Consider the following 27,047-nt stretch of genomic DNA (forward strand, 5'->3'; position numbering starts at 1 on the left):
TTAAGTACATGAGTGCATAAACACATATAAACCCAAAGTGGGATTTGAATACACCCAACAAAATGCTAGCCATGTTTACCACCACTTAGTAGCATCTGTGGGCACACTTTATTGTCTTTTTTTTCTGTTTTGTCTGTTGAGCAATGGATGTTTTTCCTTTTGTAATTTAGAATAATCAACTTCAGACTGAGGAAAATTAAATTGGGTAAAGGAAAACTTTAGAAATATTGTGCCTGTTTTTGCCCACTTCCTAGAAAAAGTGAGGTAAATTGGGACTGCTGCCTAATTGTGTTTATGGCTGATTCAAAAGTAGTTAAATTTTATTTTATTTCCAAATTTGTAAATGAATTTGGTTTGAGAGGAGTATGTTTTCCAATCTTTGTGATCATCAGGTTTGGCATAGACCTAATACAAAATATGATTTTAATTTAAGTTCTGCAGTCAAAATCTGGACCAGTTGCTTACCTTTTCTCCTAGAGTACTTCTAAGGCTAGGGGATCCAGATGAGTCTTGCAAGAGGAATGGTTTATATTTCCTCTCCATTTGTTAATAACAAAGTAGTACTTTGGTGGGCATTTATCACATGGAATTGAATAAAAAATATATTTTGTTAAAATATAAAATGAGGCCACCTATTCTATCCCCAAATAATAAAAATATCAAAATTATTTGTTTAAGCTATTCTAACATACAGAGTAATTGTGAAATCTTTATTCTCCAGCATTTGAACAACACCTAACCCAAATATTTTGATGCCAATTGCCAAGCAGGAAGCTGAGAACACAAAAAATGCTTGCTAGGGTATTTTTCTCATTTTTTTCTTGCTTAAATTTCTCGTCCAAAATACATTGGATTGATTTTTTTTTTAAGTTGTTGATTATAAAAGCTGTTCACAAAATTTTTCTCTAAGTTCCTAAGATGTCTAAAGTGTCACATTATGCACCCATATTTCCAAATTAATCAAGTGTTTCTTTTACTTAGTTAACGCGATGTTTACCAAAAACATTAAAAAAAAAAAAAAGTAGAATTCTGAGTTGCTCTCTTGGTTAGCCTTGAACAGTTATAATTTCTGAGCCAAATAGCTTTGTTATTTGCACAGTTATATTATTGTAATTTAAAATCAGTACAACTTGAATTAATAAAATGCTCTGGTAGAGAATTATTTATTTAGTCTAATTGGGCATTTTTTCAACTGCATTCTTCTTATGTATTTAATATATTTAAAGGTATGCTGGAAATTATTTCTAACACAGTATGCTTTTTCAGATTGGTTAATATCCTTATGATACCAAGAAAGCTTTGCTGTAGCTCTTCTCTTCTCCTAGCAAATTGTTTTAACAAGATATCTGCTTTGATAATTCCTTTACCAACTTCTGGTTTCTGTTCAGTGCTCCCATTCTTCACATGACTTTCCTCCAAGACCCTATTTTATTTGGCAAACTCTTAGTCCTCACATCCTCTCCCTGAGCATGACTCCCCCAATTCCCCTTCCTTTGATTTACTTTTACATTTTCCTATAGCATTTATTACCTCCTATCATACTATATAATTTGCTTATTTCTTAAATTTACTGGTAAATGTGTATTCCTTCCTCCTAGAATGTAAGCTCCAAGAGGGCAGGAATTTTTATCTAGCTTATTCACCAATGTATCCCAAGTACTAAAAACACTTCCTGGCTCATCATGAGTACTCAATACATATTTATTTAATTCTGTGAAATTAAATGATGCATCAGCAGATTATGCCAGTGGTTTTGGAATGTATGGGACATAACATATCATATTGTAACTTGACTTCAGATTATTTTTCCTGGTGTATTCATGAATAAAGACACTAAGCATTGTCCCAGAACACATGGATTCTGATGAACGAGTCAAAATTATGGCCATAGACAATGACGGCTTAGCTATTTAGGAAAATTTAGTGGCCGTGTTATAGTCTGATCATTTTTAATAAGAATTTCTCTAACACTCCCTTACCTGTCGTAAAGGTCTTTCACAAAGGAATATTTTAATCTAAAAACGTTTCTCAAAACCAAGCCGTAAACTGATGAATTAGCCCCTTCCCCCTGTAGACACACAGCTGCAAGGGTGAGGGGAAGAAGGATGTATAAGACAGAAAGAAGCATGGAAGCATGACTTTGGGTTTCAAAGAGTGAGGTGTCAGTGACAGAGACATGAAGTCCCCTATTCGGGAGATGTTCTTTTTACATCATCTTATAGTTATGTGAGAAAACATTGAAAGAGAGTGGATTGGGATTAAATGATCTAATCAAGCCATAGATACATTGCCAGGTTACTCTAAGTATTTTGGGTGGTTGGGTGAATGAGTTGTTCCAAAGTGGCCTCATTCAAGGAAACCCACAACAGTGACCCAGCACTGTAGAAAATGTGTTTGACTGGTCCCAAGTAGCTAGGGTAAGCCATAAGAGAAGACTCACATCTGTGTGCTGCTCAGGATGATGGATGGTTTAAGTGCAGCCTAATTAGTGTCTTGGGACGGACAAAGAGCTAATGCAGGAGAATCAGCAGTTTGTAAATATATTACCGACATCTTGGATGAATCTGCCCTTTGCAGTGCCAGAGGGAAAGAAGAAAAAGATGACAATATAATACACTGGTACCAAGGGCTAGCTCCAAGGAAAGTTCATACCTCATTTTGAATCAAATTTTAATGATGAACCAATAGCAGAATCCATAGATACCTGTATGCTTTCTGTCTTTGCTATTTTATGTTTTACTAGGATATTTATTTCACATATGTATAGAAAAATATATATCTTATTTTGGGTACCTCATTTTTTTCTTAGAATAGACATTATTGTATGTGTGTCTATGTGTGTATCAAACACTAAATAAATAACCCTTAAAGCTGTGTTAGGCTACAAATTTTAATTGTCATCAATTCATCTTGAAGTCTGTTTCTTGGGTTAAAAATACCATGTTTTCTATTTAAGCCATGAAGTAAACTAATTTTCATTAATCAGGGAGGTAGTACAATATAGTCATTAACCCCATGTTGCTAGGGCTCTAGAGTTCTAATCCCAGGTTCACCGTTTACCAACTAAATGGTCATGGGCAAATCATTAGCCCCATTGAGTTTCCATTTCTTCCTTCATCGTAAAAGGGGAGTAAGACTCCTTAGAACTCTCTGTGAGAGTCCAATGGGAAAACATACAGTTTGTAAATATTAGTGCTTTTCCTTCTCATTCTTAGTGCCCTTTTTTTCTTTCACTGCTTTCCTCACTGTATGTTCATATAGAAGGCTATATTGTTCTGCCCTGTTATGGTTGAGAGAATATTTTTAAAAATTAATGATGATTCCAGACCCCTGAACACGGTATCTTCGCCCATGAATTTCCAACTCACTCCTTTTCATGCAGAATATAGTTTAGTTCCCATCACTTCAGTTATAGTTTAACTGACATCAATTTCTTACTATGTAAAATTAACTTGTTCTTTTTCTCTCTTCTACATAGATGTCTCTCAGACAAAAGGAAAAAGACTTTGGGATTGATAAAATGACTGTGTTAAGGATGGGGCAGGGGAAACATGTTACAAATCTCTACTGTGTTGGTCGCGGTCCTCTATTGTTCCTCTACACATTCAGATGTTCCTTGAATCCATTTCACTATTTTGCGTCTCACAGCCGCTCTCTACACGTAGAACCGTTGGAACCCACCTAGCTAAACAGACTCCGCTCATTTACTACTCTTCAGTCTTCAGTTTCCTGCCTGCTACATGTCCGCACTTCTGCTACCCCCTCCCCAGAACACATCATTTCCTCTATTCTGCTCTATTTTGCCTTAAGCATCCTGCCATTTCTAGATCCCAGAGACTACTGCCATGAGCAATGTTTCATCCTCTTGGAGACCTTCTCCTATGGGTGTTTCTCGTCATGAGCTCTCCTGCCAGATCTAGGGTCAGGAGTTCCTGCTTTGGCCCTGATCTAATTCTACACCATATATACTCATTGTATATGCAGTAGTATAGTGTCGTGGTTTGCAATCAAATGATGTGATCAGGCATCCTAACTTTACCAGCTTACCTTGTGGTTGATTACTTACTACTTGATTTTGAGCAAGTTATTCTCTGTGCCTGAACTGTCTCATCTCTAACCTGAGGTGATGGCAATGCCCCCTGGGGGGGATATTCTCAAGTTTAAAGGGGACATCCATATGCTAGAATAGAGCTTGTCACATTGGAAACATTCAATCAATGTTAGATACCATTACATTTAATAATAATAGTAATCTAAATAACTTAGGACACTAACAGTCAGTAGATCTAATTTCTCTATTTATAAAGTGTTCTAAGGAAAGATGGCCAGAATGAAGGACCTTCATCCATTTATAGACAAGTTCATGTGGGAGCTCAAAACAGTTAAATTTGTTTTGAGTAAAAGCTTTGGAAGGCTTCGCCTCTGTATAAATTCTCCCTGAATCTCATGTCTTAAGAAATAGAGATTATACATCTACTAAAGAAGAAAAATCCATGTGTTCCTAGTTTTCCATTTATTTTTCAAAATGTAAATTATTTCCTTTAGGATACAGCTCTGTGGGCCTGTGCTAATTTCTGTGGTACTCTCGTATTAATTTCTGTGCCTCTCTGAATTAGAACTGATTTTTAAAACCTTGGTGCAGTGTTTTAACTGAGCTTCACTAGAATACCAAATTGCCTTCACTAGTGTTAGATCAGAGAGTCAATGGTGAGCAGCATCTATGGACTCACGGGGAAGTATTTCTCAGAGAGTTAAGGGGTTGCCTTTTTCACTAATTGGCTAATTCACTTACTGTCCTTTGACTTCACATGTCGGGGGATCAAATCCATTAGAAGTATATTAGATCGACTTACCAAGGGATATGAATTTTTCTCCCTTCTTTATCCTCTTCAAGTAAATTAATAATAAATGTCCAGTCACCAAAATTATAACTTGCTCGAGGTTATTTTTACTGTGCTGAGCTATTTTCATAGTATATCTAGTCAAACTGGAAATTGGAAAAATTGGCTGCTAAGGGGATTTTTAAGCACAGTTTAATAATTCAGTTACCTGTACCCCTGGGCAAAATAAATAGCTAGCCAATTGCTTGTTGGCAAAGTCACAGCCCATTACATTATTTGAAACTTCAAATGTTCCTCCCCTTCTCCCGAAAATATTGGAATTATCTGTGGGAGAGTAAGGGGTTCAGGACATAGCTGTAGCATTGTTTCATTACCATACCTGCGTTTTCATCTTGGAGACCTGTGTAAGTTTGGTAATTCGTTTTGTTTTGCTTTTCTTTGTTTTTTGGTTTTGTTTTGCTTTTTTTTTTTGGAAGGAAGAAAAGAAGAGAAGCAGACCCGTTGTAAGTGGGCTACTGTCGTCTCCCCCAACTCTATACAGTAACTCTAGTGCCAGATATTAGATGAAAAAGGTTACTGCTGTGAGCTTTAAACACAGCTAAAGAAATGATCTCCAATATCTACTTAATATGAATTCCAAAGAGCAGGGCCAATGGTCACCTTTATTAACCAATTGCTTTTAATGTGGTTTTTTTTGTTGTTGTTGTTTTGTTTTGTTTTTGCACCTATTTTGTGAGAGGCACTGTTCTCATCAGTTGTGACACATTAGTGAATGAAATTGTCAAAGATCTCTGCCACTTTAGGTCAGATTCCACTGCAGGGAGTGGGAATAGGATAGGGAAACAGACAATATATGGCAGATTTAGAAAGTAATTCTTGGGGAAGGTTAAAAAGTGATGCACACTATGGGAAGAGGAGACCAGGGCAAGATGCATGCGGAATAGGGGAAGAGGTTGCAGCACAGAGTGGTTTGGATCTGGGATGTGTTAGTCCACAGATATGGTGTGAGGCACACCAGAGTAGGGCTGTCAAGGGGTGGGGAAATGAAGCTGCAGAGATTTCTATTTTCAGCAACGAAGATTTATCTAATATTAAAAATAAATATCTTTCTTCCCTTCTCCCACCTGCTTCAGTGCAATTCCTGGCTTTGTCTGCCAGTGCTGGAGATGAAATAAATCATAAAGGAAATGACACAGCTGGACTGATCAGATCTTGAGATCTGCCTATTTTAAGCTCTATGGGTAGCATATTTCCCATTAATTGTTCTAATTCGGAGTGGACAGAGGAAGGAAGCTTAAGTGAAATATGCAGTTCAATTCAACAAGCTTTTATTGGTACCTCTTATTTGCCTAGAAAGGTTTTATTCAAGTTAAGTGATACAAAGATGCAGAAGTTCTTCTGGAGCTTTCACCTATGTTGCAGAAGGAACCACAGCAATATGAGTATCTGAAAAAAAAAATGAGGCAATGCTAAGCAAATGTTGTGTATACATACATTTATGTGTGGAAAGGAATTATCACTGTAATCCGGAGTTGGGCTAAGGCTTTCTGGAAAAATGAGACCAAGATAGACCGTTGTCAGGTTGAGTGTGTTGGTGATGCAAGTGAAAGGGGCGGGGGCATCCCATGAAGACACAGAAGCAGAAAGGTCAGTGCTCCTGGGATGGTAAGGGAGAGGTCTGACCGGGGGACTTTATGATTAGGAGTAATTAGCCACTAGCCTAACATAAGGATCTCCACACTACAAAGTCTTGGAGGGGGGAGGCCACCCCTATTACACAGACTGCTGTAGTCTACCTAGAGACACAGACTGGACCAGAGGAACCCAGTTACACGGGTGATTCTATTACCTTTCACCTTAGAAAGGAAAATGGAGACTCAAGATGATCACATCAATTACACGGATATATCCTACTAGTCTACAAGTATGCTCTCACTTCTTTCTGTCACTATGGTCATAGGCTTTGGACTGGAGTCAGGAGAAAGTTTAAATACAGGTACTGATTTAGAGAGAGAGGAAGGAGAAAGGAAAAGGGGACAGTTGTTAGAAAGAAGACACCCATGGCCATCCCCCACCCCGCACCCCCCTCAGGGCAGGGTGCTGAGCAGGTGCTTTGGGAACGCTTTCCCAGGCAACCCTCCGTGCTCAGCAGGCTCAGCAAGCGGAGGATACCACGGACGACTCCTCCTGCAGGCAGCCCCAGGAAACGGGTCACTCTTCGCCAGCCGTGAGCTCTGTCCACGTGGAGGGGAAAGGGTAGGGTGGGTCTTGAGGGCCTCTGCTTCCTCGGGTCAGGCCTTCCTCGATTCCACCCCCTCCCCCCAACCCACCCCCAAGTCGTGGACAGACCCTTCCGAGCAACAGCCGAGGAGCTTGCCCCCCGCCGAGAAGCCTGCCCCCCGCCGAGGAGACAGCCCCCCCGCCGAGGAGCCTGCCCCCCGCCGAGGAGCCTGCCCCCCTCGCAGCCGCCGCGAAGACCCGGAGAGGTGGAATTTCACTTCGAAACTCCGTGCGGCGCGAGGGCCAGCGCCGGGCATGCTCAGTAGGCGCGGCGCGTCTGGAGGCTGGTGGCGCGGCGCTGGCCCCGCGCGGAGGGCTCCGGGACTGGCGCGGGAGTCCACCCCGCCTTCGCCGCCGCGGCTGCGGGCTTGCAGAAGGCCGAGCAGTAGCCGCCTCCGAGCGCCTCGCCCCTGCCCTGCTCCGCCCCCCTCCCAGCCACCGCCTCCTCCTCCTCCTCCTCCTCCTCCTCCTCTTCCTCTCTCCATCTCTTCGGGAGGCGAAGCCGGTGCTGGCTTCTGCCGGCGCCCAGCGCCACAGACCGCTCTGTCAACCCAGCCAGGACCCGAGAATGAAACCCGGAGACCAGAAGACCCTCGGTGGTGGCTCTTTCTAGGCACACTTTGCCTGAAGTGGGGTCGCGGCGGAGTTCCTCCTCCACCGCTCCGTGCGAACACTATGCGGACCGCGGTCGGCTTCCCCGCGCTGTGCCTGCTTCTGAATCTTCACGCTGCAGGTAAGGGCTTGCGGGGCGCAGAGCCGGAGCTGTGGATGAGCTGGGAAACTGCACATGCTTGTGGACTCTAGGAAAAGCTTGCCTCGCCGAGGAAGCCGTAGAAAGCAGGACAGTACTGACGGGCAAGGGGTGAGGGAGTTTGTGCACCTGTTGGAAGACTGAGGCTGAAAACTTAAGCTAAAACCGGCTCTTGATTTGTCCTTACCTCGTACGAATCATAGTGAACATTGTCAATAGGAGCACAGGTTTGGTTCCCCCTCCTTTCCCCTGCATCTAGACTCCCTGATCCTGTTTCTAGGCTATGCACTTGACTGCCAGTTTTTCAGGAGACAGACAAGACATCCTGCTGGATGTAACCTTTTCTACTGCAGCGGCTACATCCGTAAGGTCCCTGGGTTTAGCGAGAGCTCACAGAGATGCATTGGCTACAACCTGAAGGACCACATCTCCGCCCAAAAGATCGAAATACATGGTTCATGTTAATGATGCCGCTCCAGGTTCCTTTGGCCCCTGCTCTTGTCACTCGAATTTTCTAAGCCAATAAGAGGGAGGAAAGGTTTAAAATAGGACCCTCACTCCGCTTTCAGCATCGTGGTCAGCGTCCGAGGGCACCCAACAAAAACCCAGTCACAGTTTTAAGGCTGGCAACCCCCCGGGGTAGGCACTGTCCCTGGGACAGATTTGGTGAGGACTAGCCAAGAGTGACAGTGAGATTGCGCCCAAATATAAATATATTTGGTATCAGAACCGATATTAGATTTCGAATGGGAGTAAACCTTAGGGAGTACCTGGGGAATTTTATATGCAATGTCACTACAGATCCTGCTTTTTTGGATACACGCAGCCTCTGTGTAATGCAAGGACTTGCTGGACGGAATCCTTTATCATTTTTACACACACGTACCAAAATAGAATATGGCAGAGATTTTAGGCACCCTACTGCGACAGCAGTTGTCCATGCAGTAAGTAGCCCTGTAGCAAGCAAAGATTAGATATTTTATCCCTTTACTTGTCACCCAGTCACACATTCATTCATTCCTGAAGCTCACATTTATTGAGCATGTATTATGCCCCAGGGATAATGAATAAAAATAATGGCTGCAAAATTACAATTCTTGTGGTCTCTTTTCAAAAGGAGTGGGTGAGTTCCTTTTCTATGTGTGCAGTAATGAGAGTGAAATATGGTACTTTCTTATTTCTAGCCCATGCTATTTTAGTGGATTGAACGAGTCATGCACAGAAATATTAAGTCTATAATTAAGTACACGTGTTAATTCTTATAACTATGATGTTTTTTTTTGGTGAAATTTTCAATAGTTTTTTGGTACCTTTTGAAAAGTAGCAAATAGCTATGACTTGGTCATTAAATTATTTACAAGCAGCTGTAATGCATCATTTTATTACCATATGCACTTCTTTAAATTTTGAAATTTGGAATGAAAAAATACACATTAGGTTGAATTTTATTTACATTATTATGCTTAATGGTAGCACTAAACATCCATTGCAAAAAAAAAAAAAATTAAAGCCTCGATTCTTACAAGTTTAGGAATGATTTAGCTGATCTGTCAAAAATGTCAGTGTAATTTTTTTTAAACTAATGTATAAGACATTCTAAAGATTCCATTTAATATATCTTGAATAATTATAGCTTAAAAGTTATAATTAAACTGAAAACTAAGCAGGTGGAAATCATTTCTAAATTTACTGTAGGTGAACATTTGGGATGAGGAAAATAGAGAACTTTTGTTCATCAAAGGAGAAACCTAGAAGTCTATAGCCCTAGGTTATACCTGGAGCTCTGCCAAAGTGTGTATTACCAAAGACAAACCAATCCATCTCGACTTTGACTTCTTAATTTGAAAAAAAAAAAAAATGTTCATCCAATTTGAAATTAATAAGGCAGTGCAGTGATGGGCTATCATTTTCAGATTTCAATCGCAAGATGCTATATGGAAATTAATCATATTCATATTTAATATCGTGCTTTTGATAGGTGTTTTTTCACAGCAGATTGCAAGTTTAATATTGTGGTTTTCTTGCCAGTTTCATTTTGAATGCATTTTAATTTTAAACAGCAATTTGTGGGTCACAAGCTGTCATCAGATTAAAATTCATCACAGCTATTTAATAACATTGTTAGGACTTTTCACTGGAACTGAAACAAACACATACTTTTTGATCTAAGCTCCTATAGATTTGGGTAATGAGAAAGTGAGTGTGTGGGAGAACGAAGATCAAGAAGTCATTGATTTTTGCTACTTGTTGAATATCTGAGTTTGCTTCTTTTACAGAAGACTCCTCTCAGGATAGAAGTGGGCTTCATAAAGAAGCGGAATGAATTCTATTTTTCTGGTCCTCTTTACTGAAAAGCTAATAGGTCCATTTTGGTTATGCTCAGGGTGCCAGCAACTACTTTGTGCGGGTGGAAGTGATGACATGCTGGAACCCTTTAGGGATGGGAGAAATTGGTTGACGGGATGTGAGTGCTCTTCTCAGTTATACTAGGACCGTTGTCTTACAGATGATCATTCTGCTAATGATGAGATAGCAGATTGTTTTCAACTTGAGTGCCATCTCCAATTATTTGGTCGTGATTGCCCAAGATACTGGGCAAAATAAGCAAGCAAATAAATAAGCAAAATAATAATAAGCAAGCAAGCAAATAAACAAATAGTGATCAGCCTTGATCAGTGGTCTCGATAGGGAAAAGTACTGTGGTCTGTTTGTAATGTCTATGAGAACAAAAAGAGGAAGGGGGTACAATACTGTGTAATTAACATCTCAGGGTAAATTGATCCTAATAAATTACTGAGCATAGAGCTTGTTCAATAACCTGGACTCATCTCTTCCCAGGGCAGCTCATTTTCATAGATCTCCCTAACAAGGAAAGTTGTAGTTACTGTCCATCCACATGCTTACTATTCTGGTAAGAAAAAAGAAAACTAAGTGCCAGTAAATGTACACAGTATTTACCTTAAATAGTAAAGAGCCAGTTAACAGCTTAGACAGGATGAAAGCCCATGTTTTCAGACCTGTGACTGTATACTATATGAAATCATATACTGGTTCCAATAGGAAAGGCCACCATTGAGTTAGTGGTGTCAAAGCCTTTTTACCTAGCTGTCCCCATTTTTTTTTTTAAGATTTATTTATTTGAGAGGAAAGGGGGGAACGGGGAGGGGCAGAGGGAGAAAGAGTGAGAGAGAGAGAATCTCCAGCAAACTCCCCTGCAGAGCACAGAGCCCCGTGCAGGACTCAGTCCCATCCCCGGAGATCATGACTTGAAACAGAATCATGAATCAGGTACCTAACCTATTGAGCTACCCATGCTCCCCTAGCTATCCTCATTCTTTAGTCCTCTGTGAACCAATGTAATACATAAACTTCAATTGCAAAGACTGCTTCAGGAATATCCAAGAAGGTGTGCCCCAATAATATTGATGGTACCCCAAGAGCCACCAAAAGTTTCTTTCCTTCAGTGTTTTTTTTTTTTCTCTTTCTTTAACCGAAGAATGATATTCTGTTTCAGGAGATGATATATTTATTGGGTAGTATTTTAGTTGCAAAGGAGTGAAGGTCTTGGAATATCTTGAAAATTCTCATGTAAAAGCCTTATTTTTTTCTAGTGGATGTTTTGCTAAAACACACAGAATGTGATTTCAGTGCATTACTCTCTGCCTAATCTTTGGAGAAGGTTCTTTCCAATTTTCACATTTTTCTTCCTATTGAGCATTCTGGATGGCACAAAGACTGCCTTTGCTGTATCTTCTGAAGACGCACCTTCTCTCTCAGAGAAATGCAGAGCCAAGTTTTCTAGTCTTTGAGAAAGATGGATTTCTATGGTGAGGCCAAGAGGATCAGGGAAGTCATTTGCAGAAACATCACCCTCAAAAGGAAGGGTAGACTGATGGATAGGAAAATAATATGTTGTTCTTGAAGATTCCAAGATGTCTTCTCTCAGTGAATTCCACAGAATCCGTTTTCTTGTTCAAAATCACTCAACACAATCCTTACACTAGCCCAGGTTCCATCGTATTCTTTTCCCCCATTATCTTTCTGATATCATCTCTCGTCACTTTATTCTTTTTTGTCTCTCTCCAGCCATATTGGTCTCCTTGTGTTTTAAGAAAATTCCAGGGACTTGCTGCCCTCATCTGTTTTGCTTTCTCCTTTGCCTGAAACACTCTTTCCCCCAGTATCTCCATGGCTTAATCCATTAATTTTAGGCTCTTACTCAAATGTAACTTTCTCAGGGAGACCCTCACCGACTATCCTATTTAATATTTCATTTTCTTCCCCCCCCCCAAAACTACAATATCTCTTCCTGCTTTACTTTTTTCCCAGAGGTTTTTCACCAACTTCCATTTCATGTATTTAACTTTCTTGCTCTGTTTATTGTGGTTTCCCCTTTTCCCGTTGAAATGTAAGCTCCTGGAAGGGCACAGATGTTTGTCTGTTTTGTTGTTTACTGCTGTGTCTGTTGCAGATCTTGCCCAGCCTAGCACCTGGGACAGTGCCTGGCATAAAAGCTACTAAAGATTTAAAAAGATACATTGAATAAATAGAAACAACACAGTGACGTTTCTGGTCTCCCACTTTTACATTTAATTTCTTCTTGGCACCCATGCAAGACACACTTAGTCAACTTAGCTACTGCTAGAATGGACTTCAACAGAGCTCATTTATCTAAAACTCAGGTTTCTCCCTAGGAGCTCACATGCCCAGGAAACATACTGTCCCAAACAGACTTTTCTACCGTTGTGAACTTAAGGACAGCATGGAACGGGCTTGCTAGTAGAGACCAGAACTACAGATCAACTCAGTGGCAGAGTCCGAATTGATTGCCAGATGCTGTACAGCTCAGATGCCTGGCTGGTTCATTATATTTTCAGTTCTTAGTGAAATGCCTTATACGTACATATAGGAATGGCTGTAGTGACATAAAAGGATTCATACAGCTAATTCACAAGAAGGATTTAAAGCCCTTGGACAAACCTATCTTCTTCTTTGGCACATAGGAGGCACACCTATATGTATGCTGAACATCACACACTCCTATCACCTTGGAGATTACATGTTCTATTGGAGACCATACCCTGTGTAGTGCCTTGTAAAAATTCTGGAAGGCATTGTCCACACTTGGCCTTCTCTTTTTTGTTTCTCATCTATTTTTCTACCAACTTGGTCCTCATCTTATCTCCCAGTTTGTGAGATTTTGAACGTAAGTAATATATCTTTTTTTTACCAGTGAATATTTTCTTATGGCATTTATTCAATTTGCTCTCTTTCTGATTTTGAAAGTTCTCCTCACTGATTTCCACTGGATAACTACTGCTTCTTGGCTTCCCTCTTATTTCTCCAGCCATCCCTCAGTTTGTACTGTTAGGTCTTCCACTGAGTAGTGTTTATGGTTCGTGCTTTCTAGAGTTTATGCGCTGCCTTTTTAAAAAAGTTTTTATTATTTTTTAAATTTCTTTTCAGTGTTCCAGAATTCATTGTTTATGCACCACATCCAGTGCTCCATGCAATACCTGCCCTCCATAATACCCACCACCAGGCTCACCCAACCCCTCACCCCCCACCCCTCCAAAACCCTCAGATTGTTATGCGCCACCTTTTATGTCCCTCTCTGTACAATCTCCCTAGGGGTTACCAGATATCCCATGATCATCTTATATTTATCTGTTCTACTCAGCATAACTGTCACAATTGCTCTTATTTCTATATTTCCTATTATTGTGAATAACACTAAGATCCCCCACAATCACGCAAGCCTGAAACTGTTAACTCATCTTGGACCTTCTTTGCTGCTTTCATCCCTACGGGCCCCAAGTCTTCTCCACTTTCCGTGTTCACATCCCTGCCTTATTTCTCATATAGTAACTTACGTTATGATCCTCTTATCAAATCCATCCCTCATGAAAATGCCAGAAGTAAAACTCTAAAAACAAAAAAGACCTGCTCATGTTCTTCCCTTATAAAATTCTTTAATATAGTTTTTTCCTTCTTTCTTAAAATAAAACTCAACTTCATTAACAGGGCAGAGTCTTCTACTCTCAGGTCTTTCCTAATTCCATTTCCTGGAACTGGACTTGTTGCCTCTTATGCCATCAATAAATGTTCAATGAATGAATAAATATATTCCGGATGTATTAGGCAAAATAAATTCTAACAAATTAAATTACATTGATGAAGAGATTACAGCTCATCTTCATAACCGTAAAGAGTAGAATTGATTTTGCTACTGCTTCCTCAATCCAATTTACTTGTATTGGTTACAGAGAAATGAAAATGGGGCAGAAAAGCTTTCATTTAAACATAGTCTCTAGGATAAGTTTGTGCACCGTGGGCATGACGATAGTTGTAGTGGAGTTGTGTATCAACCTTCGCCTAGTTAGAAATTGCTATATGAGTTTCCAGTATTAGAGGGATGGGAATAAGGTGAATGTCTTTATTTTACATCAAGGAATTACATAGGATACATAGCATGATAGCTGTGGCTAAGGGATAGACCCAGAAATCTGACCTCTGATTGCTGACCAGTCATCATCTCTCTTGGAACAGCAAATATGAGCCACTTACCCATTTATAATCAGGTGGGAGTATGAATCAGTGGGTATAATATATCAAGACCCCCAGTAATCCAATTCTCCTTCCCTCCCCCAAACAAAAAAACAAACCATCACAGAATATTTGGGCATATTTGGATGGTTGTATACATTTTCTTTCTCTCTTTTTATGTGTAGACAAAGTGTTTATAGAACCATAAAGTTTTGGGATACGACACATTTTTTTTTCTGATAGAAAAACACTATACCTAAAGGGAGACATACTTATATCTGAAGAATGGAGACTAGTTTATGAATTATAAAAAGTCATGTTTTATAAGATGATGGGATCACACATCATAACCCACTTATTGCCATTAGTACTAATGATTACATGGATGTTGTGTTTTATGGTAAGTTTATTGTTAAATCTTTTAAATCTGTTTACAAAGTCAAATTAAAAAGGTAGAGAAAGCCATTTTTCCCTTTAAAAGGGGGATTTTGAAAGATCCTACTTGGCCCATAAGTGCATTCTTCATTTTTAAGGCACTTACAAATGCTGACACACTCAGAGTTACATTGATATTTCCCAGCATAAAAGATTTTAATAGCTTTGAAAAAAATACTTAATGGTAAATTATCATTTTAAGATCAAATGTCCTAATTCCTTTTTCTCAAATAACATCACCATAAAGTGTCTGTTATAGCGATGATATTTGCCACAGAACGACAATTAGCAAATTTATATTGTAAACATTATTAGCACTTCCAGTTTAAATAATTTTTTACTCATAAGGCCACTCAGACTTTCCTCATAATCAAATCTCATTTGATTTCAAGTTATGACGATGTTGGTGTCCGTTAAAATTGCAGGCACATGGACCAAAACCAAAGCAAAAGTAACTGTTTACATGATGCAGCAATCTAGATCAGTATGTTTAATTGCACTGAAATAAATGCCAAGTTCAGTGAGGACATAAATTATTTTTTCCCTAGTTCAGACCTGAAGCAGTGTCCACATCCTGATTTAAATGTGCAGAATGGATTAAGGCAGCTCTAAACTACTCTCCTTGGAAAGGAGCACAAAATGAACATGGAGTGAGAGTGTCTCACGGGGCTATAGAGGCGGGTGCAGAGCAACTGTAGTAACGCCCCAACTGCTGATGGACCCTGGCGGGGAAATCAAACACTATCGTAACTCCCATCACTAGGTTATTGGGAAAGATGCCCAAATCAAAGAGGGCCGAACATAAGATGGAGTGTTAGTTTGAAAGGCCATCAACCCATCAATATGAAGGTGTGGTTTTAAGTTATAAGCAATTTCCTTTCTTGGCCTTGTTGTCAAGACTATGTATTTTTATTCTCCCTGGAAGAAAATGAAATAGCTTAAGGAGAGGAGTTAAGAGAAAATTGAAATAAGGGGGGAGGGAATGCCGTATTTTTAGATAACCTTTAGCAGAACACTGTAGTAGTTAAGAGCACGGATGTTGTGACAGGTCTCCAGTCTACACACGATCACTTTCCAGCTCTGTAAACTTAGGGCAAGTTACTTAATCCTTCTAAGCCTCAACTTTCTCTTCATTTTTATTATTTATTTTTAAAATTTCTTCTTTTTAGAAGGGAGGTTACATCCTATACAACCATAGAGTTATTGTTGTGTGTTAAACAGGACAATGCATGTAAATTGCACTGTCTTAATAAGTGCCACGTAAGAGCTAGGTATTATTTGATTAGGGGTAGGAGAGGTCAGGTGACGAATGGCTAACAGGTATCTGGAAGTACTTTCTACTCCAGGTAAGAATAGCTGTTAATTGCATGGTCCTTCCCTAGAAGGTGTTCATTTTTCAATGAAGTATGACAGAGCAGCGCGTTAGACCAGTGATGTTAATTTCAAAAATGCTGAAGGAAAGGACTAAGACAGAATGGAATGGAAGTGTGGACTTAGGGACCTACCAAGTGCTCTCCAAATCCCTAAATGCAGGCAGAGGAGACCAGGGCGGGGATCTCTTCGAGTGGCCACTGGCGACCTCCTTTCTCACTTTTCTCCTGTCCTGATATCCAGGCATTTACATCTCTGCAATATCATTACTATGACAGTATTTTAATTTTTGTATTTTCTAATGTTCATTTTGCTATGTTTTAACATAATTCTTAATCTATGAAAATTATTCTTGAAATACTTATTTTTTCTTTGTTTTGCCATTGGATCCCAGTTTTCAAGTTATCTGGAGAACTCTACTATAAAAATGATGGAAATGGGGCACAGGGGAGGCTCAGTCGGTTAAGTATGGACTCCTGGTTTCTGCTCAGGTCATGATCTCAGGGTTGCAAGTGGAACACTTCAGGCTCCTTGCTCAGCGGAAGTCTGCTTGCTATTCCCTCTTTCTTTCCCTCTGCCCCTCTCCCACACTCACGAGCACACACACTCTCTCTCTCTAAACAAATAAAATCTTTTTAAAAAATGAAGAAATAGTTTATAATCTCCATAACTATACATAAATAACATTTTAGTTGTTTGTATAACAAGTGAAGTAGGGAAGATTTTACAAATGTCCTGCTTCATTACTCAGTAAGTGCATGTGGAACTCAATTCCTACGATTTCTGCAAAGGCTAGTATTTCTCAGCTTTCCAGCCACAAGTCATTTGTCTCTGCTTCAGCGTTTCCCCAGAGAGCATATCTTGATGAAGTTCTTCTCTTAATGGGGGTATAGAATTTAAGAGATAGTGGTACTCACTCCTGTGGACCTCCCCTGCAAACATCCTTGAGCTCAGTTCTTCAGGAACTGGGGGGCATCTGACTGCTTCTATCTGAACTGACATAAATCTCACTTCCTCCGGCAGAGTCTGAGTCCAGTGCTCTCGACCTCATCCCTTCCTTATGACTTCTGTCTAGTCACATTGTCTCAAAGGGTACTATCCTAATTGTATTATGTTCCACTCTGTAACATATACTTATCAGATGAAAAATAACTTTATTAAAGCTGGGCAGAGATCAAGAAACATGAAACTCACTCATTGTAATTTTGCCACCGGCACGTGGCGCCCAGTGGATTTTTCCTGAAATGACAGTCATTTCTAGGGGCGCCTGGGTGGCTCGGTTAAGTGGCTGCCTTGGGCTCAGGTCATGATCCCGGGGTCTTGGGATGGAGCCCTACATCGGGTCACTGCTCAGTGGGGAGCCTGTTTCTTCTTCCTCTCCCTCTGCCTGCCTACTCTGCCTACTTGTGCTCTCTCTGTCAAATAAATAAAAATCTTAAAAGATAAAAAAATTTAAAAATGACAGTCACTTCTGTGACCCCTGAATAGAGCTTGCCATTGCATAGCTCAATGTTGGGTAGATAAGATAAATAAGAAGAAGTAAGTAGTTACAATGGGTTAGAAGTGGGAATAAGAACTACATTTCATATGGAATATTTGAGGAAATGTGAAGGAGTGTTTATATCAATAAATATGCAGAAAAAGTTTATAAGAAGCTTTAATTAAAATCATTCCTTATTCTTGTACAGTTCCAATCCTCTTCTATATAGAAAAGAATAGAGCCAACCCTATGAAAATAGACTGATGACTTTAGTATTTAAAAAATTTTCTTCTTACAGATATGCTAGATACATCACTGGCCAAACATATGAAACATCTAAATAGTCTTAGAGAATGACCCAGCACTTCCTTGTGGGGTTATGTTTTCACATCCTAGAAACCAGTGCACAGACTAGATTTTAGGAAAACCGTTCCTGGAAGGAGCTGTTGCTTCCATGACAAGCTCCTCCAAGTCTTCTGGGGGCAGACGGCCTTATTGGTTTACAGTTTTTATAAATTCAATCACTATCTTGCAGAAACTCTCATTTCTCGTTATTTTTATTTTTTGCTCTTTATAATTGCTCATTTGAAGATGGACCTCTTTTTTATTCCAGTTGGTTGTTTGTTGTCAGGATATAAAACAAAACAAATGTTTGTATCTATAAATACATACATACATACATATATGTATGTCGTTAGAATGTAACTAAGACACACAAACTGAATTTTACAAAACTGGTGGCACAGATACAGCCATAATGGACTCTTTCCATGTAACTTTCTATTAAAAAACCGTAGGGTTGGTCATATGTTACAACTGGGACGTTATCCTAACCGACCTCAGTTATCACATGTCAGGAAGCCCGCAGTATTCTTCAGGAAGATTCAGGGCTGTTACTGTGGGTCTTTATAGCTGGAGATGAGTACTATGGTGGCATCTTGTGTTAACCATTACCATTGGAATTATAGAACAACTGCAAGAATATTTTTAATATTAACCTCCTTACATCCAAGGATGTTGTTTCTGGAAATCCCTGGCCCTTTAAGGATTGTTCCCAAAGGATCTCTTATTGTACTTGGTCTATTCATCTAATTGATTAGACCCTGAGAAAAGTAGTTGTTAGTTATAGTATACATTGGACATTTGGAAAGAATGGTGGTGAGAGCTGATTGACACACCTACTGCCCGGAAACAGAACGTGAAGAAAGTGAGAACCTTTTGAGTCCTTCTGATACATGCGTGTTTATGCTATGTATGCAATTTTGTTCTTTTTGGAAAAAAACCTAAATCATAATAAAACATTATAAACTGGAACTTACATAAAGTCTGGACATTTGTTGTCTTAAAAAGAAAGGTAAAAAAAAATCACAAATTTCAGAGGATATAAAGTAATAGATTACAAAGGGTCACTGTCTCTATATTGTGTAATATGTAAGTTGTGCTCTGTAAGGAAGGGTTTTGAAGATGCAACAAGAGCTTTGATGAAAAGATATATGGAGGAAAGCAGAGTCAATCAAGGAGAACTGGATGCTATTAGCAATCTTAGCTGTCCTACATGAAGCAAAATCATCATAATAATATTTCATTAAATCAGAAGAAATTAGAAAAGTGAGTATAACTGTGAAGCTTTACCTGTAACTTTTTAATTTTCCGTGTGGAAAAATAAGTGTACTTGTTTATTTTGGTTATGGAAAAATGTATTTCTTTAGAAAAAAATCAGCATCAGGCAAAATCCAATTGAATTGGGACTTCTCTTTTCTTGAAGCCCAGCACATGGTAATCTAGCTGTAGATCTACAAGAACCACTTTGATTCTCTGATGAGAAACTGAGGCTCAGCTGTGAGGAGACTTACTCAAGTTCACATAGATGGTGGTGGTGAGGGATGTCTTGCACTAGACTCTAGGTCCCTTACCTCCTAGACCATTGCTTTTTTAAAAAAGTATTTCTTTTCTTTCTGACTACTATTAATAGGCATCTGCTAGATAAGCTTTTGCTAGTACTCCTGTGTATTTTTAACTTTTTCTGAGAGGCATTTACAAATCAAAGGAGAGCCTCATCACTTCTCTTGTAGAAATTCCCAGGGGACTTCCCTGATGTTATCCATTTATATCTACTTTCTAGAGACAAAAGTGTTGGCAATGGTTTAGAAACAATGATTATCCTTTCACAGAATGATCAGAGAACGAAGTTGCCTTTTTTCGATTGTTCACCTTTTCAGGTCTCTAGAGAACATGGCTTCATCCTTTTGTTCCTTTCACAAGTTACTGACTCTGATTTAAGCATTTGCTATACAAGTGGCTTTGCCATTTTGCATTCCAACCTGAGATGGTGCAGGCAAAGGCCATTCTACCCTGTGCATTTACGAATTACCAACACTGAATCTGAACTATTGAATCATAACATACTCCAACTTAATGTTGTAATTTCATCCATTCCTCTCTCTTAAAGATTTCTTCAAAGATTACCAAGGTCTGTCCAAAATGAAATTTAAATCATGGAATTTTATGACCATCAAAACTGGCTATTCGCATGTTAAACGTTGGTTCTGTGGTCAAAGTACTCACATTTTAAATGCAGATGACTATCTTTGACAAGCTGTTTACTAAACATTCTGTGAGACACTCTCTCCCTTCTGGACTGAGACAGACTGAGTTCTCTGTGGAGATGAGGAATCCTCCTCCACATATCAACTTTATCTGCCAGGTCTTTATATTAACTGTTTCAGTCTTTCTCCATTTGCCTGAAGCTTACCAACTTTCCTCTCTTGTCCTCCCTCTTACCAGAGGACTTCCCTTCTACAGGAAGAAAAGAGAAACCGTCAGAAGAAAATTTGTTCAACCTCTACCACCACATCCCTTCACATTCCAGATTTTCCCACCTTACCCTCTCCCTCCTGTTGTAGCTGAAGAAATACCTTCCTCCAACCCCAGGTTCATCCCCGTGCCTGCCGGTACTGTGGATCCCAACTCCTCCAATCATGAGGGAAAGCAGATCTTACCTGCTTTCCCCTATATATTCAGCCACTCCTCAACTGACTCTTCCTTTTAAGGAATAAAAGTGCTCAAATCTCTCCCATGTCGAAAAAACCAAATCCCTCAACCCTACTCTCCTTTCCTGATCACACACTGACCTTGTCATTCTCTTATTACACCTAAAGCTGTTTGAAGAGTTGTCCACGTTGTTGTTCCATTTTATCTCCCACTTTCCAATCCATTTAAATCTAGCTTTTTCCCAAATACACACTGAAATTACCTTCTATAAATTTATCCATCATTTTTTAACTATATAGATTTGCAGTCAGAGAGAAGATGCTTTGATACAGTTTTCAGTTAAGAAGTAGCTTACAAAACATAGTATAATCTGTTGACTTCTTTAAGTGTATGGTTGTATGAATTTTAACACATATATAGATTCATGTAATTACTACCACAATACATAAAAGGTCAGTCATCCCTTGGAAATCCTTCATGCTATGTCCCCCACCCCTGGCCCCTAAATACTGATAGTCATTGATGTGCTTTCCATCGCTATAGTTTGTATCTTTTCAAGAATGTCATATAATGGAATCATACAGCATGTGATGTTTTGTGACTGTCTTCTTTCACTCAGCCTAATGTCCTTGAGATTCAGCCAAGTTGAATGGATACATAGTTCATTACTTTTTATTGATGAGTAATATTCCAAAGTATAGATGTGTCAAAGTTGACCCACTTATGCATTGAAGAACATTTGAGTTGTTTCCATTTGGGGCCAATTATGGCTAAAGCTGGCACAAAATTTGCTTGCAGATTTTTGTGTGAATGTAAGTTTTTATTTTTCTGGGGTAAGTATGTAGAAGTGGGATTGCTGGTAAATGTACGTTTCACTTTATAAGAAAGTGCCAGACTGTTTCTGTAGTGGCTTTGCCATTTTGCATTCCAACCAACAAAGTATGAAAATTCTAGTTCCTACAGAAACTCTCCAGCACTGAGAATTGTTGGTCTTTTTCATTTTAACAATTCTAAGAGGTGGGTAGTGGTATCACATTACAATTTTAATATATATATTTTTTATTGGCTAATAGGATTGAGCAAATTTTCAGGTACCTGTTTGTCATTTATGTATTCTCTTTGACAAAGTGTTCAACCATTTTTAAATTGGCTTGTTTTCTTACTATTAAGTTTTGAGAGTTCTTTATATTTTTTGATTACACATCTTTGCTGGATATGTGGTTTACAATTATTTTCTCCCACTCTGTAGCTTGCCTTTTCATTCTCTTTACAACTGTCTTTTACAGAGCAAAAATTTCAAAATTTTGGTCCAGTCCAGTTTATCGTTTTTTTTTTTTTCATTTATAAATTATGATTTTGGTGTGCTATCTAAGAACTCTGTGCCTAACCCTAGGTAATGAAGATTTTCTCCTATCTTCAGAAAGTTTTAAAGTTGTGTTACAGGATTTTTTTTTTTTTTCCATCGGTGCCCATGGTTCTTGGTATGCTGCTTGGAAGAATGAAGAGACAGACCAGACAGAGTGTTGGGCAGAGTAAGGTGTGTTGAGAGATGGTAAAGTCATAGTACAAAACTGCTGAGAAGGGAGGGTGCCGGAGAGGGTTGCCACTGGAGTTCCTAAGTCTGTGGGTTTTTGGGGCTCCTTGGAGGGCTGCTTTAATCTGATTAATTCTCCCTGTGCCTATCATCCAATTTGGTTTTTGCCACCGATCTATCACATGGGAAAGGTAGGAGAGCTCCTTCCAGGATGCTGTAAAATCCTTTTAAAGGTGGTTTCCTCTTAGAGCAGGGACTCATTGTCCCTGCCTGCTTGCCTTCCAACTATCCTTCTTCAGTTGTAGTAATACACTTAATCTGTGATCTCTTTTGAGTTAATTTTTACGGAAGGTGTGGGTTCAGATAAAGGTTCATTTTGTTGCATATGGATGTACAACAGTTCCAGTGTCATTTTGAGAAGACAATCCTTCTCTGTTGTTTTTGCATTTCTCAAAAATCAAGTGGTGTATTTTGTCTCATCTGTTGTTGAATCTCTATTTTGTTCCACTGAACTGTATCTATTCCTTGCCAATACACACTATCTTGATTGCTGTAGCTTTATAGTGAGTCTTAGAATTGGGCAGTATTCGTCTTCCTTTCATTTTCAATATTGTTTTAGCTATTCTCTTTATATTGACTTTTTTTAAAATTTTAGAATGAGCATAACTATGTCTATTTAAACATTCTGTTGGAATTTTTGTTTTAATTGGGGATAACTGACACCATTATGTAGTCTTACAATTCATGAACAGGGTATGCCCTTCTATTTATTTAGGTCTTCTTTGATTTGTTTTCTAGGATTTCATAGTTTTTAGTATGGATATCCTATAAATAATCTGTTAGATTCACACCTAACTATTCTATTTTTTGGAATGGTCAATTTTCTGTCGAACGCTGCTAGTTTTTAGAAATGCCATTGGCTTTTGCAGAATGACTTTGTATTCTACAACCTTACTAAATTCACCTATGAATTCTAGGAAGATTTTGGTGGATTCTCTGGGATTTTCTACATAGATAATCATGCCCTCTGCAACTAGAACAGTTTTATTTCTTCTCTTCCAGTATGTATGCCTTTCACTTCTTCTCTTTGTCTTATTGCACTGACTAGACTTTTAATACAATGTCATATAGAAGTGGTAAGGGATCATAGTTGCCTTCTCCTCTATTGTGATATGGCAAGTAAGCATTCAGTTTTTCACTATTAAGCACAATGTTAGCTGTGGGTTTTAGTGTAGGTGACTTTTTCTTTATTTTTAATTTTTAAGAATTTTATAAAACATTTTATTTTACTAAACTTTTTACGTAATCACTCCACCCAACGTGGAGCTCAAATTCATGACGCTGAGATCAGGAGCCACATGCTCTCCTGACTGAGCCCGCCAGGCATCTCATTACAGATGCCTTTTTGAAGGAAATTCTCTTCTATTTCTAGTTTGCGTAGGTTGTTTTTAAATTTTTTTTTTAATCTTTTGAACTATGAATAGATACGAATGTTTTCAAAGGCTTTGTCTGCATCAATTGTTATGACAATGTTGTTTTTCTTCTTTAGACTGTCAACATGGTAGATTATGTTGATTGCTTTTCAAATATTGAAGAGGCCTTCCATTCCTAGGATAAACCCCATTTGGTTATGGTATATTATTCATTGTATTATCTCTGCATTCAATTTCCCAATATTTTTTTTAAATTTTTTATTTTTTATAAACATATATTTTTATCCCCAGGGGTACAGGTCTGTGAATCACCAGGTTTACACACTTCACAGCACTCACCAAAGCACATAACCTCCCCAATGTCCATAATCCCACCCCCTTCTCCCAATTTTCCCAATATTTTGTAGAGAATTTTTGCATTTGTGTTCATGAGCAATATTGGTCTACGGTTTTCTTTTTAGTATTGTCTTTCTCTGTTTTTGTTATCAGTATAATTTTGGCCTCAAAAAATGATTTGTGGAGTGTTCCTTTTCTATTTTCTGACAGAGGTTATGTGAAATTGATATTATATTTTTCTTTAGATGTCTGGTAGAACTTGCCAGTAAAACCATTTGATCCTGAAGATTTTTTTATTCCAAAAATAATTTTGTGTAGAAATTTAATTTCTTTTATGATGTTAGGACAGTTTGAAATCTTATTTCATCTTGGGTGTGAGTTTCATTAGTTTGTGTGTTTGAGGAATTGGTCATTTCATCTAAGTTGTTGGATTTACATGCAAAGAATGATTCATAGTATGTCCTTATTATCCTTTTCATGTCCACAGGGTCTGTAGTGATAGCCTTCCTTTTATCTGATATTAATAATTTGAGTTTTCTCTCTTTCTTTGTGAGTTTTGCTAGAGTTTTATCAGTTTTTCTCTTCTCAGAGAATCAGCTTTTGTTTCACTGATTTTTCTTTATTTTCCTATTTTCAATGTAATAATTTCTGTTTTAAAATTTTTAATTTCGTTCTGCATGTTTAGCATTTATTCTGAGGTTTTTGTTTTTGTTTTGTTTAGTTTCTTTTTTTTATTTTTATTTTTTTATTTTTTTAAAAGGTCTTATTTATTAATTTGACAGAGAGAAATCACAAGTAGATGGAGAGGCAGGCAGAGAGAGAGAGAGAGAGGGAAGCAGAGAGCCCGATGCGGGACTCAATCCCAGGACCCTGAGATCATGACCTGAGCCGAAGGCAGTGGCTTAACCCACTGAGCCACCCAGGCACCGCAGTTTTGTTTAGTTTCTTAAAGTGGAAGCTCAGATTATTGATTTGAGAGCTTTCTTCTTTTTTGTTGAAGTCATTTAATGCTGTAGATTATCCTCTAAACAGTGCTGCTTCAGTTTCATCCCACAAATTATGATGTTATATTTTCATTTCAGTTCAGTTCAAAACATGTTCTAACTCAGTAATTGTTTTTTGACCCAAGGATATTTAGAAGTATGCTGTTTAATTTCCAAGTGCTTAGAAAGATTCTTGTTTTCTATTATTGATTCTTAGTTTAATTTTATTATGGTCAGAGAATATGTTGTATATAATTTCAGTTTTTTTTAAATGTCTAAGTTTGTTTTATGACCCAGGATATGGTTTATTTTGGTGAGTGTCCTGTGTGCACTGGAAAGGAATGTGTATTCTGTGTTCTTGGTTGGAGTATTCTATAAATACTGTTAAATCCAGTTAGTTGGTGATGTTGTTCTGTTCCTTTATAACCTTGCCCTTGCTGATTTTCTGTCTACTAGTTCTATTATTGAGAGAGGAATGTTAAAACCTCCAACTATAATTGCGGGTTTGCCTGCTTCTCCTTTCATTTTGGTCAGTTTTTGCATCATGTATTTTTATGCTTTTTTGAGGGAGTGTATACACATTTAGGATTATTATATATTCTTACGTGTATTACATCATTATGTACATTACATTACTTTGTGGTATGTCTCTTTGTCCTTGGTAATTTTCTTTGCGCTGCAGTCTGTGTTGTTAATAGTGGCTTTCTTTTGATGAGAGTTTACGTGATATATATTTTGTCCGTCCTTTCACATTAAACCTATCTGTATCATTATCGTTGAAGTGAACTTCTTGTATTTCTACAACCGCATCTGAATCCAGGGTCAAGTGGGGGGGAGGATGGGAGACGAAAAAGCCGTGACAGTTGGTTCCACTCTCTTAGAATGGCAGCTTCCTTGAGAGAAAGAAAGACTCCCCTCAAGAAAAAAAGAAAAAGAAAAAGAAAAAAGAAAAGAAAGCCTCCCCTCTTGCGGAGTTTTGAGTCCTGTAAGCTCTCATTCATGGCCAAGGCCTCTGCTGCCATGGCATTGCTTGGGGTGTAGCATAGAAGATGGAGAAAAGAGGAAAAATGGAGAAAGATTCCTGCAGCCTCTTTTAGCATCACGAGTTCCCTTTTTCAGAACTAGTGTTGAGAGTGTTTTTCCTGACGCTGTCTTTGTCTGCATCCACTATGGGTTGACTAGAGAGTACTGAGGGGGACAGAAGGTAACTCCCTGCTGATGCTGTGGAACTTTGAAGTCCCCCTGCTACTACTTATTTTTCAGAGTCCTCAAATAGCTGTTTCATGCATTTTGTCCCAGGTTTTATTCAGTGTAAACAACACGGCAGGCAGTGTTTGCCCCATCATACCTGCACTCCAAATCTTCCTTACCCTTTCAAATCCTTTAAAAGTATTTTATTTTTGTTCAAAGGCTCAACAGGGGAAGATGGTTAGCTTAGTGCTTCTAGAATGCCATCCCCAAGCCTTTTCCATGTTGAATCTGGTCTTCTGAATATCCAGGCTCAGATGCCCATCAATAGATTTTAAATAAATAAACCCTAGGCAAATGTTGAGGGTTCTCTTGTTTGAACTCTCAGTCTCACTGACACTGGGTTCTGCCCTGCAGACTCCTTCCCTGTTGCACTCTTTCCATGCCTTCTGTACTTGGACAATCTCCAGCTGGTCCTTCACTATGGACTTCTCTGGGTCTAGGTTGCAGACTTCTGGTTCTTCTCCACACAACTCCTCCTAGGCAGTCTCATCCCTCAGTTTTCCATCAGCTTGCTTATGGTTTTTAAACACTTACCTCTAGTCCAGAGCGTCCTCTTGAATTCCTGTCATATAACTGCTCCCTAGACATTTCTGCTTCCATATATTGTAGGCACCACAAACTCACGTTTCTCTATCTCATCAATAAAGGCACCCCCATAGAGTCAGCCACCCACTAGAAACAAAATTACCCTTGAAACCCCACTGTAGGTTCCATCCCAGAACATTAAGTCAATCATTGAATTAATACTTCTCCTCCTCCTACTCTCCCTACCCCCTTCTTTTTGTCAAATTCTGGTGTCTTCCCCCCCCCCCCCT

General features: G+C 38.8%; 1 protein-coding gene across 1 annotated transcript in view; it reads left to right on the forward strand.

Annotated features, from left to right (window-relative positions):
* The first annotated feature begins 7,361 nt into the window (after positions 1-7,361).
* The window catches only part of PTPRR (protein tyrosine phosphatase receptor type R), a 239,296-nt gene continuing 219,610 nt past the window's right edge, over positions 7,362-27,047 (forward strand). The window contains exon 1 of the mRNA XM_059402463.1: positions 7,362-7,854. Within this exon, the coding sequence (XP_059258446.1) occupies positions 7,377-7,854 (478 nt within the window). The 5' untranslated portion in view covers positions 7,362-7,376. The remainder of the gene's footprint in view (positions 7,855-27,047) is intronic.

The sequence above is a fragment of the Mustela nigripes genome, chromosome 6 (genome assembly GCF_022355385.1).
Source record: "Mustela nigripes isolate SB6536 chromosome 6, MUSNIG.SB6536, whole genome shotgun sequence".
NCBI classification, from domain to species: domain Eukaryota; kingdom Metazoa; phylum Chordata; class Mammalia; order Carnivora; family Mustelidae; genus Mustela; species Mustela nigripes.